Source organism: Branchiostoma floridae, chromosome 18 (assembly GCF_000003815.2).
Source record: "Branchiostoma floridae strain S238N-H82 chromosome 18, Bfl_VNyyK, whole genome shotgun sequence".
Classification (NCBI taxonomy): domain Eukaryota; kingdom Metazoa; phylum Chordata; class Leptocardii; order Amphioxiformes; family Branchiostomatidae; genus Branchiostoma; species Branchiostoma floridae.
The window spans coordinates 17,913,235-17,931,956 of NC_049996.1; the positions used below are offsets into that span (position 1 = coordinate 17,913,235).

The 18,722-nt window shown below is 47.9% G+C and overlaps 2 protein-coding genes across 2 annotated transcripts in view; one reads left to right on the top strand and one right to left on the bottom strand.

Moving 5' to 3' along the window:
• The window catches only part of LOC118405719 (neuroblast differentiation-associated protein AHNAK-like), a gene marked incomplete in the record, with an annotated part of 21,673 nt that extends 10,528 nt beyond the window's left edge, over nt 1-11,145 (top strand). The window contains 7 exon segments of the mRNA XM_035805396.1: nt 1,402-1,460; nt 1,698-5,715; nt 6,209-6,324; nt 6,851-6,950; nt 7,340-7,500; nt 7,919-8,050; nt 8,294-11,145. Coding sequence (XP_035661289.1) covers nt 1,402-1,460; nt 1,698-5,715; nt 6,209-6,324; nt 6,851-6,950; nt 7,340-7,500; nt 7,919-8,050; nt 8,294-9,472 — 5,765 coding nt within the window.
• Nucleotides 11,146-11,898: 753 nt separating this feature from the next.
• LOC118405720 (angio-associated migratory cell protein-like) lies at nt 11,899-17,775 on the bottom strand. Its single transcript, XM_035805398.1, has 11 exons — nt 17,561-17,775; nt 16,766-16,894; nt 16,321-16,440; nt 15,473-15,612; nt 14,808-14,952; nt 14,352-14,435; nt 14,032-14,147; nt 13,351-13,433; nt 13,087-13,177; nt 12,619-12,773; nt 11,899-12,513 (listed from the first exon to the last, which is right to left on the bottom strand). The coding sequence occupies exons 1-11, from the start codon at nt 17,667-17,669 to the stop codon at nt 12,438-12,440; spliced, it is 1,248 nt and encodes a 415-aa protein (XP_035661291.1). The 5' UTR covers nt 17,670-17,775; the 3' UTR covers nt 11,899-12,437.
• Nucleotides 17,776-18,722: the final 947 nt, after the last annotated feature.

The window sequence follows — 18,722 nt, forward strand, 5'->3', positions numbered from 1 at the left end:
AAGTTGACATCGAAGGCCCAGACGTGGAAGTTCCTTCAGGTAAAGTTGACATCGATGTAGAAGGTCCTGAGGGCGAGCTCGACATCGACGGTAAGAAGCCCAAGGGAGGTTTCAAATTACCCGACTGGGAGTTGAAGGGACCCAAGGTCAAGCTACCAGACTGGGAGCTGAAAGGTCCTAAGTTTGGCGGCAAAGGGCCAAAGGTCGAGGGAGAAATCGATCTTGAAGGTCCCGAAGGAGAACTGCCGCCAGCCGAGGGTGAGGTTGAGATCAGACCACCTGGCGTTGAAGGTCCGGACGGGAAAATATCTGGTGAGATCGAAGGGCCGGAAGGCAAAGTCAAAGGCCCATCCTGGGAGCTTCCGGACTGGGAACTGAAAGGACCGAAAATCAAGATGCCCGAAATTCATCTGAAGGGCCCGAAATTCAAGGGCAAGAAGCCCAAGGTTTCCGGAGAAGTCGATGTGGAGGGCCCAGAATTCGAAGGCGAGCTTCCGTCTGGAAAAGTTGAAGGCCCCGACGTAGATGTTGATGTTCCCAAAGGAGAGATCGAAGGCGAACTTCCATCTGGAAAGATCAAGGGCAAGGGTGACCGTAAGTCCTGGGGTCTGCCCGACATCGACATCAGAGGTCCCAAAGTGAAATTCCCCTCTTTGGGTCGCAAGAAGGGCAAAGGCAAAATCGAAGGAGAGATCGAGGGCGAGCTTCCCCATGGTGAAGTAGACATCGAAGGACCAGACGTTGAGCCTCCTTCGGGTAAAGTGGAAATTGAGGGTCCATCTGGAGACCTAGACATCAAAGGCAAAAAGCCGAAAGGTGGGTTCAAAATGCCCGACTGGGAACTGAAAGGTCCCAAAGTCAAACTACCAGACTGGGAGCTGAAGGGTCCAAAGGTAAAAGGCAAAAGACCTACGGTAGAAGGTGAGATCGATGCCGACTTAGAAGGCCCTGATGTGGAATTCCCAGGTGCAGAGGCAGAAGTCGAACTTCCGGAAGGAGACATCCAGCCACCAGACGGAGGCAAGCGGTCGTCATGGCAGCTGCCCGAATTCCACCTGAAAGGCCCTAAGGTCAAAATGCCCGAAATCGACATCAAGGGCCCCAAATTCAAAGGAAGAAAACCAAAGGTAGAAGGAGAACTAGATGCCGATATTAGAGGGCCGGAGATCGAAGGTCCCGAAGTCGAAGGAGAGCTACCATCTGGTAAAATCGAACTTCCTGAGGGCAAAGTAAAAGGGGAAATAACACCACCCGGAGTCGAGGGCGATCTGAAGGTCAAAGGTGATCGTAAGTCTTGGGAGTTACCTGAGTTCCATCTGAAGGGCCCGAAAATCAAGATGCCTAAATTCAAGGGCAAGAAACCCAAGGTAGAAGGCGAACTGGAAGGTCCGGAAATAGAAGGCGAACTACCATCTGGTAAAATCGAAGGAGAAGTGGAACCACCATCCGGCGAAGTCGACATCGACGGCAAGAAGCCAAAAGGCGGCTTTGACCTGCCCGACTGGGAACTGAAAGGACCAAAAATCAAATTGCCTGACTGGGACTTGAAGGGCCCGAAGTTCAAGGGCAAAGGACCTAAAGTTGAAGGTGACCTTGAGGCAGACTTCGAAGGCCCCGAAATCGAAGGCGAAATTCCACGAGGCAAAGTTGACATCGAAGGCCCAGACGTGGAAGTTCCTTCAGGTAAAGAAGTCGACATCGACGGCAAGAAGCCAAAAGGCGGCTTTGACCTGCCCGACTGGGAACTGAAAGGACCAAAAATCAAATTGCCTGACTGGGACTTGAAGGGCCCGAAGTTCAAGGGCAAAGGACCTAAAGTTGAAGGTGACCTTGAGGCAGACTTCGAAGGCCCCGAAATCGAAGGCGAAATTCCACGAGGCAAAGTTGACATCGAAGGCCCAGACGTGGAAGTTCCTTCAGGTAAAGTTGACATCGATGTAGAAGGTCCTGAGGGTGAGCTCGACATCGACGGTAAGAAGCCCAAGGGAGGTTTCAAATTACCCGACTGGGAGTTGAAGGGACCCAAGGTCAAGCTACCAGACTGGGAGCTGAAAGGTCCAAAGTTTGGCGGCAAAGGGCCAAAGGTCGAGGGAGAAATCGATCTTGAAGGTCCCGAAGGAGAACTGCCGCCAGCCGAGGGTGAGGTTGAGATCAGACCACCTGGCGTTGAAGGTCCGGACGGGAAAATATCTGGTGAGATCGAAGGGCCGGAAGGCAAAGTCAAAGGCCCATCCTGGGAGCTTCCGGACTGGGAACTGAAAGGACCGAGAATCAAGATGCCCGAAATCCATCTGAAGGGCCCGAAATTCAAGGGCAAGAAGCCCAAGGTTTCCGGAGAAGTCGATGTGGAGGGCCCAGAATTCGAAGGCGAGCTTCCGTCTGGAAAAGTTGAAGGCCCTGACGTAGATGTTGATGTTCCCAAAGGAGAGATCGAAGGCGAACTTCCATCTGGAAAGATCAAGGGCAAGGGTGACCGTAAGTCCTGGGGTCTGCCCGATATCGACATCAGAGGTCCCAAAGTGAAATTCCCCTCTTTGGGTCGCAAGAAGGGCAAAGGCAAAATCGAAGGAGAGATCGAGGGCGAGCTTCCCCATGGTGAAGTAGACATCGAAGGACCAGACGTTGAGCCTCCTTCGGGTAAAGTGGAAATTGAGGGTCCATCTGGAGACCTAGACATCAAAGGCAAAAAGCCGAAAGGTGGGTTCAAAATGCCCGACTGGGAACTGAAAGGTCCCAAAGTCAAACTACCAGACTGGGAGCTGAAGGGTCCAAAGGTAAAAGGCAAAAGACCTACGGTAGAAGGTGAGATCGATGCCGACTTAGAAGGCCCTGATGTGGAATTCCCAGGTGCAGAGGCAGAAGTCGAACTTCCGGAAGGAGACATCCAGCCACCAGACGGAGGCAAGCGGTCGTCATGGCAGCTGCCCGAATTCCACCTGAAAGGCCCTAAGGTCAAAATGCCCGAAATCGACATCAAGGGCCCCAAATTCAAAGGAAGAAAACCAAAGGTAGAAGGAGAACTAGATGCCGATATTAGAGGGCCGGAGATCGAAGGTCCCGAAGTCGAAGGAGAGCTACCATCTGGTAAAATCGAACTTCCTGAGGGCAAAGTAAAAGGGGAAATAACACCACCCGGAGTCGAGGGCGATCTGAAGGTCAAAGGTGATCGTAAGTCTTGGGAGTTACCTGAGTTCCATCTGAAGGGCCCGAAAATCAAGATGCCTAAATTCAAGGGCAAGAAACCCAAGGTAGAAGGCGAACTGGAAGGTCCGGAAATAGAAGGCGAACTACCATCTGGTAAAATCGAAGGAGAAGTGGAACCACCATCCGGCGAAGTCGACATCGACGGCAAGAAGCCAAAAGGCGGCTTTGACCTGCCCGACTGGGAACTGAAAGGACCAAAAATCAAATTGCCTGACTGGGACTTGAAGGGTCCGAAGTTCAAGGGCAAAGGACCTAAAGTTGAAGGTGACCTTGAGGCAGACTTCGAAGGCCCCGAAATCGAAGGCGAAATTCCACGAGGCAAAGTTGACATCGAAGGCCCAGACGTGGAAGTTCCTTCAGGTAAAGTTGACATCGATGTAGAAGGTCCTGAGGGCGAGCTCGACATCGATGGTAAGAAGCCCAAGGGAGGTTTCAAATTACCCGACTGGGAGTTGAAGGGACCTAAGGTGTCTTTGCCTGATTGGGACTTGAGTGGAAAGAAGCCCAAAGTTGAGGGACAGGTAGAGGCGGAAGGGGAGTTACCTGACGCAGACATTCCATCGGCTGATATTGACATCCAAGGACCAGAGGTCACACCTGGTAAGGTTCGAGTGGAGGGTGACTTACCTGATGCGGGGACAAAGGGCACAGGTGATCGAAAGTCATGGCAACTTCCAGACTTCGACTTGAAAGGTCCGAAAGTAAAATTCCCATCCCTACCTCGCAAGAAGGGAAAAGGTAAAGCTAAGGGTGACCTTCCATCACGTGAGGCAGACATCTCAGGGCCTGCTGTTCCGTCTGGGGAAGTAGAGATCAAAGGAGATCTTCCGGAAACCGACATTAAAGGCAAGGGAGACCGCAAGTCGTGGCAGCTTCCAGATGTCGAGCTGAAAGGTCCTAAGATCAAGTTTCCCTCCCTTCCCAGGAAGAAAGGAAAGATTGAAGGGGAGGCGGAAGTTAAGTTCCCATCAGGTGAGATCCCGACAGCGAAGCCCGTCCTGTCGCCACCGGAAGCGGAAGTGAAGCTTCCAGCTGGAGGAGCGGAAATTCCGGGTCAGGACGCAGCGAAAAGATCGTCATGGAAGGTTCCAGAGTTCGATCTGGGAAGCCCGCACATTGAAATGACCGAATATCACGTTAAAGTACCGAAGATCACATGGAAATCGCCTAAACATGGAGGTCACATCGATGTCGAAGGTCAAGTTCCCAAGGGTGACGTGTCCTTTGAAGGACCAACGGTCGAAGGCGACATAAGACCGCCTGAGTTAGAAGGTGACGTCAAGGTCACCGGACCGGAAGCAGACCTTAAGGGACAGGGTAAAGGCCCCTCGTTCGGCTTTGAACTTCCTGAGTTTGAACTTAAAGGTCCCCAAATCGAATTGCCAAAACTTGATATCGCGAGACCTAAGGTGGAAGGCAAGGCGGATGTCGATGTTGAAGGTCCATCAGCTGAAGCTGACCTTTCTGTAGAAGGCGAGGCGGAGGTCACGCCTCTCGATATCCAACTTCCCAAGTTTCTGCTACAAAGTGATGACGTCCCTGAAACAGACGTGCCGTCAGGCAAAGTGGAGATCAAGGGTCAGGTGGACCAGCCCGAGGGCGAATGGAGCCTGCCCGGACTTGACTTCAAGGGTCCCGACATCACCATGCCGGAGCTGGAACTGAAGGGGCCTAAACTAGGATTCGGAGAGGCTGGTGTTGAGGGCGAGGCGACAGGGCCCTCACTGGAAGGCAAAGCTGCAGATATTCACGTAGAAGCCCCTTCTGTAGATGTAGACATTCCAAAGGTGCAAGCGGAGCTGGAGGAAATAGAAGCAAAAGTCAGACAAATCAAGGCAGACGCAGGCCAGGTAGAACTAGAAGGCCCCAAGGTAGAAGTAGGAGGAGACAAGAAGAGAAGAAGTTTAGAACTTAAGATGCCCTCTGTAAAAATGCCAAGCTTTAAGGTCAAGGGCAAAGGCAAAGCTCCCAAGGCTGCCGTGGAGGTCGAGCCGCCCGAAGTAGAGCTGAAGGGCGGGGCCGAAGCGGACGTGCCAGCTGAGGAGAAAAGGGCGTCGCTAAAACGCCGTAGCTTAGAAATCAAGATGCCGTCGGTGAGGATGCCTTCCTTCAAGGCGAAGGCGAAGGCACCAGAGGCCTCTGCGGACATAACGCCACCGGAGGCAGAGGTCGATTCCAAAGTAGAAGTCCCAAAAGATGAGAAGAGATCATCCCTAAAGAGACTTAGTCTAGAGATTAAGATGCCCTCTATTTCGATGCCAAAATTTTCAGCCAAAGGCAAAACGGAAGTTGACGTGCAGCCACCTGAGCTTGACGTCAGCGGACCGGAAGTAGAGATACAACCACCAAGTCTTGAAGGTGACCTTGAGGCGGAGGCCGCGCCACCGCCCCTGCCAGAGAAGAAAAAGAAGAAGAAAAAGAAACAAAAGAAGCCGCCACTTCCGGAGAAGGAGAAGGAGAAGCGGAAGTCTTTAGACGATCGTTTCCGGTCCATGTGGGGTAAAATGACAGGTGGGTTGGAAAAAGCGTCATCGTCGTAACGACTAATATGCCTAGTAAAGCTGAGAAGCTCATTTCAATAGTTAGTATAGCGCGAACTAAATAATGAAACTGTAATAGAAGGCATTTTAAAACGGTTGGTATTTTCCAGGTTACCGCAGTACAAGAAATACAGCACAATATAACCAATCAACGGTTATCAACGAACCAACCAAGCAATCACATTTCAGCACACAACTACAGTAAAGCCCACGTTCTACATACAAATAAAGACCTATACTAGTATTCTATCTGTATGCTAATTAGCCCAGTGCTGTTCATATGGGTCAGTCGACATGGCCACAGATCACTATTTAATACTACACATGAAGATGAAGTCTTCAGCAAAAAAAGGCGTCCGTATATAGTACATCTAGTTGGTACCTGTTTAATCCTTCTTATATAGGTTGAAACACGTTTTGACCCGACTATTGAACATAGCTAATGTGTAGATGTACGTTACCAGGTGGCGGCACGGCGGAGGTGGAGTTACCGACAGTCGAGATGCCGACCTTCGCCATGGACTTCGGAGCGGGCGCGCCCAGGCCTGAAGGGGACGTGTCTGCGGAGGCAGAGGAAAAGGTACACATGGGCACATCATATGTGAACTATACTGTACAGTTATGTTGTGTTGATTAAGGGTAGCGTCTACCAGGCTCCCCAGGTCGCTACAAAGAACAGTAGAGATTGGCCAAATAGAAAGAAAACACACCAGAGGAGTTGGTTGGCCGAGGAGTACAGTTTGCGACCATAGCGACCTGGGGAGCCTGGTAGAGGCTAGATTAAGGGTCCACTCATCTAGAAGTGTAGCTCCACCTTGCTTTATTCTAGGATCTGTCATTTATCCATGCAATAACCTCAAATTAAGTACGCATCCCAACTTTGACAACTTGTACATTTGTAGCTCCTTTTCAATTTTGAAAAGTTTACAAATTGCGTACTTTATTCGAAAAAAATACGGTAGATGAATAAGCACATGTCTATATATGGCCTCCATTGAACATGGTAAAATCCTAATCGATGATTAATGTCTAACTCTAACAACTTATAAAAGACAAAATCAATTTTTAATGGTTATATTAATGCTGTGTTCTATTCCGTGCTGTAGAGGATGGAGCCCGCGTCTCTCGACGAGGTCCGCAGGATCGACATCCCGAAGCTTACGCCGAGGTCCGAACGGAAACTGGAGGGGGGCGTGCAGCTCAGAGGTCAGCGAACTTTCACCCAAGACGTTTGACCGTTTCCCAAATCATATCCAGATGCTTGAAAAACTGCTTTTTTTGCGTGTTTTATGGACTGTACCGTCGAAAAATAATATGCTATTTTCCGAATCCGATTATGTGTCATGTGAGAATTTTTTTGGAGGAGATATGGCCTGGGTACCATCTTTACTAGTTTCCTTTCTCATTCCATCATCGACTAGTGAGTAGCGGCCATCAAAGCTAGCTGAATCTGAAGTTGACTTGGCGTTAACTAGGATGGCACCCAGACTAACGCACACTCATATGATATGATAAAACAGACGGTTTATGTTCTGTATCATCATGATGTATGTTCTGTATTATCATGACGTATGTTCTGTACGTTCTGTTTGCAGAGGTGAAGGCCGACGCCCCGGCGGGCCAGCGGGACAGCGCGAGCTCCGTGGAGGAGGTCCGGCGGGAGGACCCGGCCGACCTGCCGCAGCCCATCGCCGTGGTGGAGAGCGTCATCACCATCGAGCTCACGGAGGACGACATCGCCAAGGGCGAGGACCAGGTCAGAACAGCTGTCCCATAGCAACATAATACCCATAGCAACGTCTGCCTAACAACATATCTCATAGCCCCATATTCCCCATAGTAACATCCTCCCCATAGCAACGTGTCGCACAGCACCGTATTCCCCATAGCAACGTCTGCCCCTAACAACGTATCCCAAACCACCATCTGTTCCCAAAATACCGTTTGTCTGTCCCATATCAACAGTGAAGTAGCACGACGTTATACATAGCATGATATGTTGGAGTCACGCCCTCGCACGATACACACTGGCATTGCACCTAGATTCGGGGCGTTGCTAACTTCAGAGACATAAGACACTGGCCAAATAATTGTGTTCAATTGGTGATGTTAAATTCGTTTGAGGTGAGGTTTAATCATGAGGACATAACCATAACCGCGCCGTGTGTTTCCAGGTGCGGCAGAAGATCGCCGCGTCCATCCAGGACGCGCAGATGAAGGCGATGCGGGAGCTGCTGCCCCACGCAGAGGCGCACGCCAAGGTCCAGAAACCCGCCGCGGTCGTCGAGCTGGGGGACCAAGTAGAGGTCGGTATTAAAACAGAACATAACTCATGTGGTCAACTTTCCTCTCATGCATTTTACTTACTTTTGTTGTTATTTTGTCTAACTTGCCATGGGATTAAAGTCTAGCCAGTTAGGGAATTGTTAGCATTAATGTAGCAGCGTACTCTTACTCTTGTTCCGATTTTCCTGGCGCTCCTTGTCATTGCTCTAGAAAACTTTTGTCATGAGTTGAACATAGGAGTAACTCGATTTCTGTTGCCCTAGGTGGCGAAGCTAACCCCAGGGGAGAAGAAGGTCAAGATCAAGTCCAAGCTTCCATCATTCAAGTCGAAGATCCCACTTCTCAGATCTAAGAAAGCCAAGGCGGCGGAAGCGGAGGCTGCGGCGGAGGCGACTGCGCCTAAAGCCGAGGCGAGAGCCGGGCTGTTCCCCGGGGACGGCGACGAGGAGTCCTGGGCGCCGGTGTACGGGCAGCAGTTCCACTTCGAGACGCAGGAAACCATCACCATCGAGGGCGACGCCGAGTTCTCCGCAGCAGCACCCGTCACCAAGAAGGAGGTGAAGAAGAAGAGCTCGTGGAAACTCAAGTCCAGTAAGAAGAAGGAAGGCGACGCGGAGGAGCCGGAGCCCGTGTCCTGGTCGGAGGCCATGGGGCGGGCCGAGTACGCCGAGCTGTTGGATAACTTCCCCAGAAGCGTGGTCGTGGAAATCGAACCTGAAACCGCCACGCAAGAAGTTGCAGTAGAAGCAGAGTCGGCAGAGGGCGCTGCTGCAGAACAGGTTGAGGTGAAGAAAAGGTCTAAAATTTTCTCCCTGACGAGCAAGAAAAGTCGAAAGACGGAGCAGAGGAAGTCGCTAGAGGAAGTGGAGTCGTCACATAGACCATTCCGAGAGTTGGAGGAAGGCCGGGCGCTACAGATGTCGTTCGGCCCTCCGACAGAAGCGAAGGACGAGAAGAAGAAGAAAAAGAAGAAGGGAAAAGATGAGAAAGAGCTGGAAGAACCCGGCGAGGTACCGCTCACGTCAGAGGCCGCCGCCGCGGAAGAACAGTTCCTGATCACGCGCAGCGCGCCGTCATCGCCGCTGATCGACCGTCAGGCGGACCTGCGGGAAGCCAAGGCGGAGGGGCAGCTCTCCTTCACACCACCGCGCGGCAAGAGACCCACCTCCGAGGAGAGGCCGCCCAGGAACCTCGGCCTGAAGCCGCTCAAGCCCGCCCGCAGGTCCCGCTCCCTGCCCCCCACCACACAACGATCGGCACCGGGTAGGGGACGGGGGCGCGGCCGGGGCGGGGTGCGACCAGGCCCGAGACAAGCCCGACCGAGAGGCCGCGGCCGGGGCATCCCCAGGCCCGGTCCGGGACAACCTCTACAGCAACAGTCTCCTCCACAGAGACAGCCACAGCAGGGACCCCCGCAGGGGGGACCCTTACACTACTTGTAGTATATGCTGGACAAGGTCAAGTGCACCGGATGTTCCAGCCGGAAGTACGTCAGCAGAGAACAGAGTACCGACCACCTTCCGGACAAACCGGCTTAGTGAACACACGAACTGAAGAACTGATTAATATATTACTGGTAGTACGTCTTACGGGATGATTCTTAACTAGACAACTTCTTAAGCAAACTGGACAGAAGATGAAGTCTCCTTGCGATTTCAATCGGTAATACAGGAATAACGATGGCGATGGCATCTTGATTTACGGGCAACCAAACACGTGCAATTCACGTGACATTATTGAACAAGCACGTGCAATTCACGTGACATTATTGAACAAGCACGTGCAATTCACGTGACATTATTGAACATTGCATTGTAAAATAATGAAAACACGTATATATCAACGCGTGGGCCTTGAACACTTTAATGTAACTATTGGCAGGGTACCTCTATTGTCTCCTTTATAAATTAATGCTCTGTTTCTGTTTTTACTTTAGACAAGTTCACTTAACGAGCACAACTTGATTTGTTGTAAATAATATTATTGCTACCTGGCTTCTATTTCTTCCTGACACTGAACATTGGTGCCTTCCTTCACTGGTATGTTTTCTCTCCCTTCAAAACTCTTCTTAACGGAATGAATATGGTTCAATTATCATGTATGCACCACTGTACAGGGTTGGCCTTCCGTAACGAGTAAGGCAAAGGTTCTGATGTACACATGTATATGAGTTAGCAATCCTGGATACGAAAGGCTTAAGGAAAATACGTACTTTATTATACGTAAAGGTATCGACTGAGCCCGCAGAGAAGTTTTGATTCCGCTTGTGCCTTTGTGTAGAAGTTGGGAGTGAAGCGCCTCGAATTTCGCCCGATCGCCGCAATCTCAGGTTCTTACGTTGTCACTAAGTCGTTACCATAGTGATAGTGGAATAGGAAGGTTTCTGCAAAATCAAGTTCCGCAGTAGCACAAAGTTGGGAATAAGTCGAAGCAGTGAAAAATGCTTCCGCCAAAAAAATCGCACTCATAGTGTCTTCAACACGATGTAAATTTTGCCTAGCGGCGGACTGATATCCACCTCTAAAACAAGAAAAGTAGGGAAAACTGTCACAAAAAGTCAAGCAAGACCTAAACAACAAACTGGCTGTCTGCCCACATATGGAAGAGCTTGTTGGAGTATGCTAAGGTGTACGGCAAGCGGCGACAGTGGTGTGTGATGTAATATAAGATGGAATTATGCACAAGTAGAGATGTTCAACAAATGTGTTATCTGTATCATAGTTAAGAGTGACTTAAGTAGTCTTGGGTTGTCTTTCAGCCATACGGCGCTGCGAACTGAAGTTTTCTAGAGAGAGCTTTACTTTTATTTTTGCATGAATGCTTAAAAATGAAGAAATACTGTACTAACAGGGTAAAAAAGTCACCTTTGAGGGTCACTGTAGAACATTGCCGTGTTCTAGATGTCCATACCACTCATGTTTGAACCCTTTGCTTACGGAAAGGCATACGGAAGTGATGTACTATATTTGGGTAACGATATTTGTGAGGCAGTGACAGTGGAGGGGGTATATAGAACATGGTTACTGAGAACTGCTGTGTGATACCCTCGGAACTTTAGAACATCAGCTGAACTGTCACTGACCTTGAATAAACATGGACGTGCTGGCTCTGATTACAACACTGTCATGTCTTTATTGTGTACAAAGCATGGGGAGATACATAGACCCTTATTATATAATTAGAATTAGAGGATACGTGGATATAGATACGTAAGGGTGGGCTAGGTGTTAGGGTGGTTATGATGTACTGAGGGCGGTTATGATATACATATTGATGGGCCCAAAGGGAAAAATTGACTTTATTTGATCACCTGAAGTCTTTAATGTAATGTTCCCTCCAGTAACATTGCTAGCCGTGGACACTTGACATATTGACAAAGACACACAGTATGAACGAGGTTACACCGACTTGTAAGGTACCTGGGGACTCGAGGGGGAAAATCACTTTCCTTGAAAATCTTAATTTTTCAAATGAACCTCTCAGTAATACAGATTGCCAGTACTAGTCTCGAGCATCACCCTACACAGTAATGCATCATCCAGTCGCCATGGTAACCTACAATGTTACTGTAGTACTGACGAGAACATTCTCATGGTTGTTGCCGATCCTTCTCATCTCCTTTGTCAGAACAACGTTTTACTATTAAAGTAAGCAGGGCAAGGACATATGCTAGTCAAACACTACCGTAGTAGTAGTACCACTACTGCGGTCAAACAAAGAGACAAGTCATTAGACTGTGAAGCAAAGAGATTAACACTGTCAATTGTGATGTAGCATAACTTTAATATTACCCCCTTATCTCCCTCATGTTAAACAAGACCTTTGGTGGGACGGAGAAGATAGAAAAAAGTATACGTATATGATTGAGCCTTGGCACGATGATGCATTTTAATGGCTTTCTCTTGTGTACAATGTACATGATTATGGTAAAAGCTGTCCAAGGAGGTTAACGTAACCTCCTTAGGCTTGTCTGAAACATTTATCTCATTCTAGACTGTTCTGTTGTTAGCTCAAACACCAGGGAATGTACACATGGCAACAAGATTTGCCATCCGATGCTCTGGGTGTTACCCAATAGTAAAGGTACCAGGACAGACCTGAGTCATCAGAAGTGCCTACACTATCATCAGCGATTGGAATATCTGATGAACCATGCAAGAAATTAAGTTACTGTATGTTATATCATTCTTACAATAAGTAAAAACTTAACATTTTGCAATAAAATAAAATTTTATTTCAACCCTTTTAAAGGTTATTAATTCATTGAGTCCTTCAGACTTGTTGAGGGGTGTTGTTATTGCACCCCAGTTAAGCCCCCCTTCTTCTTCAGGTGGACTGATCCATGATATAATAAGTGCAGAATACTGTGGCATGTTCCACTGTGTGGCGGGGGTGTGCAGGGCGGTGTTACCGCTCAGGTTTCTGCAGATTGAAAACTCGAGCTGTGTTGTCTCCGGATGACGTCAGGACAACGCTTCCGTCCCTGCAGTCAAGGGGACACGGGTCAGGATTCAAAACAAACAAACAAACAAACAAACAAACAAACATTCCTACAACTCTACTGACAGAAATGCCCGGTTGTGCCCACCTGCTGACGGCCATGTCCAGTATCTCCTCGGAGTGACCGGTCAGCTGCTGCACGGTCGCGCCGGTTCGGCTGTCCCAAATTCTGGTCACGCCGTCCAGACAGCTGGTGTACAGCAGGTAACCCGACTCCGCCCACGCCAGGCGGACTATACCACCCTGCAGGGGGGGGAGGTGGCAACAGGAGACATTAGATAGTTCTAACAATTTTTTTGGATGTAAAGATGATGCAATGTTCATGACATTTGTACATAATCAAATAGCCACTTTTTGTTTGTTATTGTCTGAACTTGGCAGACACCGAAAAGCACCCAAAATAATGAACATTCAGGGCTGTCATGTAGTGTTAGTCTGAATCTAAACCTAGAATTACATGTGGATGCGTACATTGTTGCTACAATTGCCAAACATGCAAGATATGAAATAAAATATTCCAAAGGAACTTTGCAGACATTCTAGACACATGACTCACAGGGTGGCTGCACTTGTGTCTCTGTACCCCAGTCGGGATGTCCCACACTCCCAGGGTGCCGTTCAGCGAGCCCACTGCTGCCAGGGGTTGGCTAAAGGTCAAAGGGCAAAGTTAGCAAAACCGAACCACCGGTTGCTCTGAACTACAATTCTAAACAACTTCCATTTTAGCACTAAAAAGAAGAATGGCTCAAGCATATCTAGTTGGAACAAAATAGACTAGCTCTCAACTTCAGTACCAAGTCACAACAGCAATGGTACTCACCTGTTGCTGAGCCCCACTGCCTCAACAGAGTTGGCGTCCTCATCCCCACCGGTCTCTGGTCCCGTTGTGTAACCTGATACACACTGTAGGGTACAACATCATGTAACCTGATACACACTGTAGGGGTACAACATTATGTAACCTGATACACACTGTAGGGTACAACATCATGTAACCTGATACACACTGTAGGGGTACAACATTATGTAACCTGATACACACTGTAGGGTACAACATCATGTAACCTGATACACACTGTAGGGGTACAACATTATGTAACCTGATACACACTGTAGGGGTACAACATCATGTAACCTGATACACACTGTAGGGGTACAACATTATGTAACCTGATACACACTGTAGGGGTTTATGGGGTACAACATTATGTAACCTGATACACACTGTAGGGGTATAACATCATGTAACCTGATACACACTGTAGGGGTACAACATCATGTAACCTGATACACACTGTAGGGGTACAACATCATGTAACCTGATACAACAATATGTAATGTGATACAAACAGAGGAGGAGGACATGTATATGTGACCTAACACAATCAGATTCAAGTCCAAATCTATAACTTCATCTCTAACATCTATTCTATCAGGTAACGTTGTAGTTATTTCCTGTACCTTTCCGGCTGTAGTGTTTATCAGGTAATGTTGTTGTTACCTTTCCAGCTGCAGAGTTCCAGATCCTGGCGGTCCCATCTGTCGCTCCTGACATCACCAGCACGTTGTCATGGTGACAGTCCATACAGGTCACTGCCCCCGTATGACCCTGGTGACCTTTGGGGAAAAGTCTATTATCAAACTTTTATCATGATTTCTCTCTACGGTAATACAAACATGTAATGAAAATCAGCTTACAACATCTCACACTGGAGAATCTCTCTTTAACACGAGATATTTTACAGAAAGAACAGTAAGGTCAGGAGCAGGACCAGGGCACACTTGCAATCAGGATAAATGTCTCCAAGAAGTTTGTCTCACCTGAGAAAGTGTGCAGAGCCGCGCCCTGCTTCAGGTCCCACACCTTGACTGTCCCATCCTCGTACCCAACAGACAGTCGCTTACCTGTGGGGAAACACCTGTCCGTTAAATGGACTCTTCCAAAACTTCAGAACTTGGCATTGTGCACTGTACCACTGTACCGTATGGGTGTGTTGCAAAGTGTATGTTTTTCTGTATAAGTCATACACTTCTACTACTAAATTTGAATGAAAGCTGCAACTTGAAAAGAAGATACTGTTTTGAATTAAGCTGCAAGGGGACAAAATATCACCTTCTACAGACCTGCAAAGGTCACTAAAATCTACTCATGATCATTTCACTCATTCTTTTCATCCTTGTTCAACCAAATGAACATTCAACAAACCAATCGAAAAAAATGCTGGTAACAACATGCCTTTCTAACAAAAGTAAGAGAAGCTGCAGCATTTTGCTCACCATCTGGCATGACCTTGCCGGCCGTGCTCTGACACCCGTGACCTTGAAACGTCTTACAGTCTCCGCTCGGAACCTTCCACATCCAGACGTCTCCGTCCACCGTCCCCGCGAACAGGACCGGAGCTGCCATGTGCCAGTCCAGCCACTGGGAGGGCAAAGGGCATAGGTCATGTGCATGTCAAGCCAATGGGGCAAAGGTCATAGGGTCATGTGCCTGTCAAGCCACTGGGGCAAAGGTCATAAGTCAATGAACTCAGTGATGGTCAGAAGTTTTCTGTTAGAGTGGCTAATTCCCGCTGTACTGAGTTGGATAAAATGATGTAAGCTGCGTGTCAACAAGCAATAATGTGCACAAGGTAACAGTTACTGAAGTAACCAGATAGACGTGGAAAAGTTTCAGGTGGCATCCAATACAGTAGGAAACTGATAAAGGTGGTGGATGATACCTGAAAAGTCTGACCAGTCCCAAATCCATCCAGTTGTGGCAGTAACTGTTACTTTGCAGCTAATGTGAACTACATTTTTGTGTCACCTTTTTCCCATGGCAGCAGTTTCTCCATGCATCATTATGAATGGTGTCAGAACATTTTTTGTCCTTCCGTGAATTGATACAAGACACAAAAGAGAGTAAGACACTTCACCACACATCAAAACCACCGCCTCACCTCCAAGTCGGAGACCTCGAACTCCCAGACCTGCTCCCGGCTGTTCACGTCCCAGGCCTTCACCAGCCCGCCCATGTCGCCCGTGGCAACCAGCGCCGAGTTGTGGCTGAAGCACGCACAGGTCACAGAGTCCTTGTGACCTGGAAAGTGAAACAAGTACAGGTCACCGAGTCCTTGTGACCTGGAAGTGAAACAAGTACAGGTCACCGAGTCCTTGTGACCTGGAAGTGAAACAAGCACAGGTCACCGAGTCCTTGTGACCTGGAAGTGAAACAAACACAGGTCACCGAGTCCTTGTGACCTGGAAGTGAAACAAACACAGGTCACCGAGTCCTTGTGACCTGGAAGTGAAACAAGTTTAACAAAGGTCACCGAGTCCTTGTGACCTGGAAGTGAAACAGGTTTACTGCAGAACCATACGGAGTATGGCAAGTTTTATATATAGAACTGCAGAACAAGTCTAGAGGTTATGCTGAGTACTCTATATAAGGAACCAGATATCTTCTATAAACTGCTGAGTGACAAATGAGCACTGTGATCTTACAAGCAAAAACAGCAAAACCCTGTTGGAAAACTTTCTACAGGTATCAGTATTATACAGGTTATCATGTTATTCCTCTTATCTTTTGCATTTTTCAATGCCTCTCAATTGTTTCTGTCTCTATCTCAGCAATCTTCTGAATTCTCTATCCTCCTTTTTTAATTCACCCCCCCCCCCCCTCCTCACCTCCACACTCCATCAGGACCTCCCCATCGCCCAGTCTCCACACGTAAGCCTTGTCGTCCTCTCCCCTGTCACACACACCCTAACGACCCCCATCCCCCCCCCCCCACACACACACACTCACCTCCACACTCCATCAGAACCTCCCCATCCCCCAGCCTCCACACGTAAGCCTTGTCATCCTCCCCCCCTGTAACCGCCAGCGACTGAGTGGTACGGTCCAGCCCTATACAGAACACAGAGCCTGCAGGCGACATGGACAGAACCATTGTGAGACACGGGGAGAAACATGACAAAAATACCTCTTTTGGTTAGTAATGACCAGCTGTAAGGAAACTATGCAGGACATAATAATAATAATCAACTTGGTTTGATGAAGGTTAGAACAATATCCATAGATGATTCAGCTTTCTTGTCTATACTAATGTACTCTTCCTAGTGATGCCGAAGAAGAGTGATAGATGTCACTCAAAATGTACATCCAGAAGCAATTTCCAAACTAACAGAGGAATACAGATTTAATTGTGTTACAAAAATAAAAGTCAGTAAAAAGACGAGTTATCACTGACCGATGTGTTTACTGAAGACAACATCTGCATCGTCCGTCATCATCTCCATGTCACCCTCCGCACCCTCGTCACCTTGGTAACCGTCACCATAGTTACCCAGGTCTATCTCGTCAATCTCGTCTGCAAGAGCTGAGGAGTACAGAACGTTTCCATGGCAACAGGTGAGTGAACAGGCTGGATGTCAGGATAATGTGTCATATGTACGATTCAAAATTACTGCAGTAAAGTAGTAAAAGAGCCTAGATCTCTACAGTTGGCCTTTTAAGTTACTTGTACTTAAGTTGTAGCTCCCTGATTTCTTGTTAACTTACAACCCATTCAAAGCCTGATGAAACTATTGTTGAGTTAGGTGGTCATTTTTTTCAGATTCTTTTAACGGCCACATATTGCTTGTTGTTGCTTTAACATCGCTGCAACATAATTTGTCATTTGATCTCTTCTGGGATAACGTTAACGATATAGTGACCTCGGCACAATCATGTGCAAGAGCATCTGATCTTTCAATCCAATACAAGATGATACAAATGTATAAAGTGCATGTCATGATGACTCGATGGCACGTATTACAGATTTCTAAATGTAACAAATTGTTTTCAACATTTCAGACAAATATATCATCAAGTAAACACGATTATCCTTCCACAACGGCATAGAAGACTGTGTTATTGTTTCTCTTTTCTCGTATCTTTACTTTGATGAGTGAATGAGTGCAGATATCCTTACACACTTGTACATAATTTTTAGGCTTTAAAAAACAACCCTGTCGCCCCCCTCCCCCTTTACAGTCACACTTACCGTCGTCTGCTTCCGGCCCCTCAAGTTCTATCACCTCTTCAATGTCACCTTCAGCGAACCCGGCGTCGTCGCTGTCCCCGTCTCCGGCCACCGGGCCGGGATCGCCCATTTTGCCTCAAAACGCGCAAAATTCAAGAAAAACGGCAGGAAAATAGCGAAATGCACTGTTCCTTGCACAGTCAGGTCAGAGGTCAGTGTGCAGTGGACGGTGCAGCAGTGACAGCTAGCGATTGAGATACGAAGTGCAGTAGTAAGTGTTGCGGTTACATGTGCCTGCACTTTGAAAATAAATCGCTAGAGGCCACTGCTGCACGGTGTCACGGTCACGGGCAATCGGGCCTCCTCGATTTATCTACCCTCTTTTAACCATATATGGAAATCTCGTTTGCCACATATATAGAAATCCGTGGTAACAAAGCGTCGAAGCATTGTTAGCGCTTGGAGCATGTAACATACATGATAACGCGTATCATTGACACATCCCTTCAAAGCAAAGATCGATGACTCCGATGTAACCTGAAATCGTTTCGCACATTGATTCGTTTTGAACAAGTGGTTAGCATGCTTCACCTGGAATGCAATGTCTGCAGAGAAACTTATACGACACTACTTGAAAGATATTTGTGAATTACCGTTTGTTGTGACCTCTGCAATTTGGGATTAAGGGCAGATCTGCCAAGACGAGAGACTTTGTTACTGCTAGTACTGTTGAACACAAAGTAGACCGCACAGCAGTGGCCTCTAGCGGTTTAGTATCGTAGTGCAGGGTCACATATGCACTTCCGAGCCTACACATTGAGTTTCGTGAACTCTGCTGTATTTTTATTTATCGTGGCTGCATAACGTTATAGAAAGACGCCTTTTCCAAACCTATGTCAAGGCGCTATGTATGTTTATGGGCAATGCAGCAGAAATAAAGTGACGCTAGCGACGGAGAACTAAACAGCCCCCCTCCCCACCTGTTTCGACCACAAATTGTCAAAACAGACCATAAAGGATTATCGATCCAAATACCCTAATAACTTTTTATTTCATAACAATGATTTGCCACGATAACGTAGATGCTCTACCAAGTTCTAAAAGAAAGGGAAATTCCCGTGGAATTTCCCCAAGGGTTTGCCCCAAGGCCATTGACTTGCTGGGGAAAGCCCCCCCCCCCCCC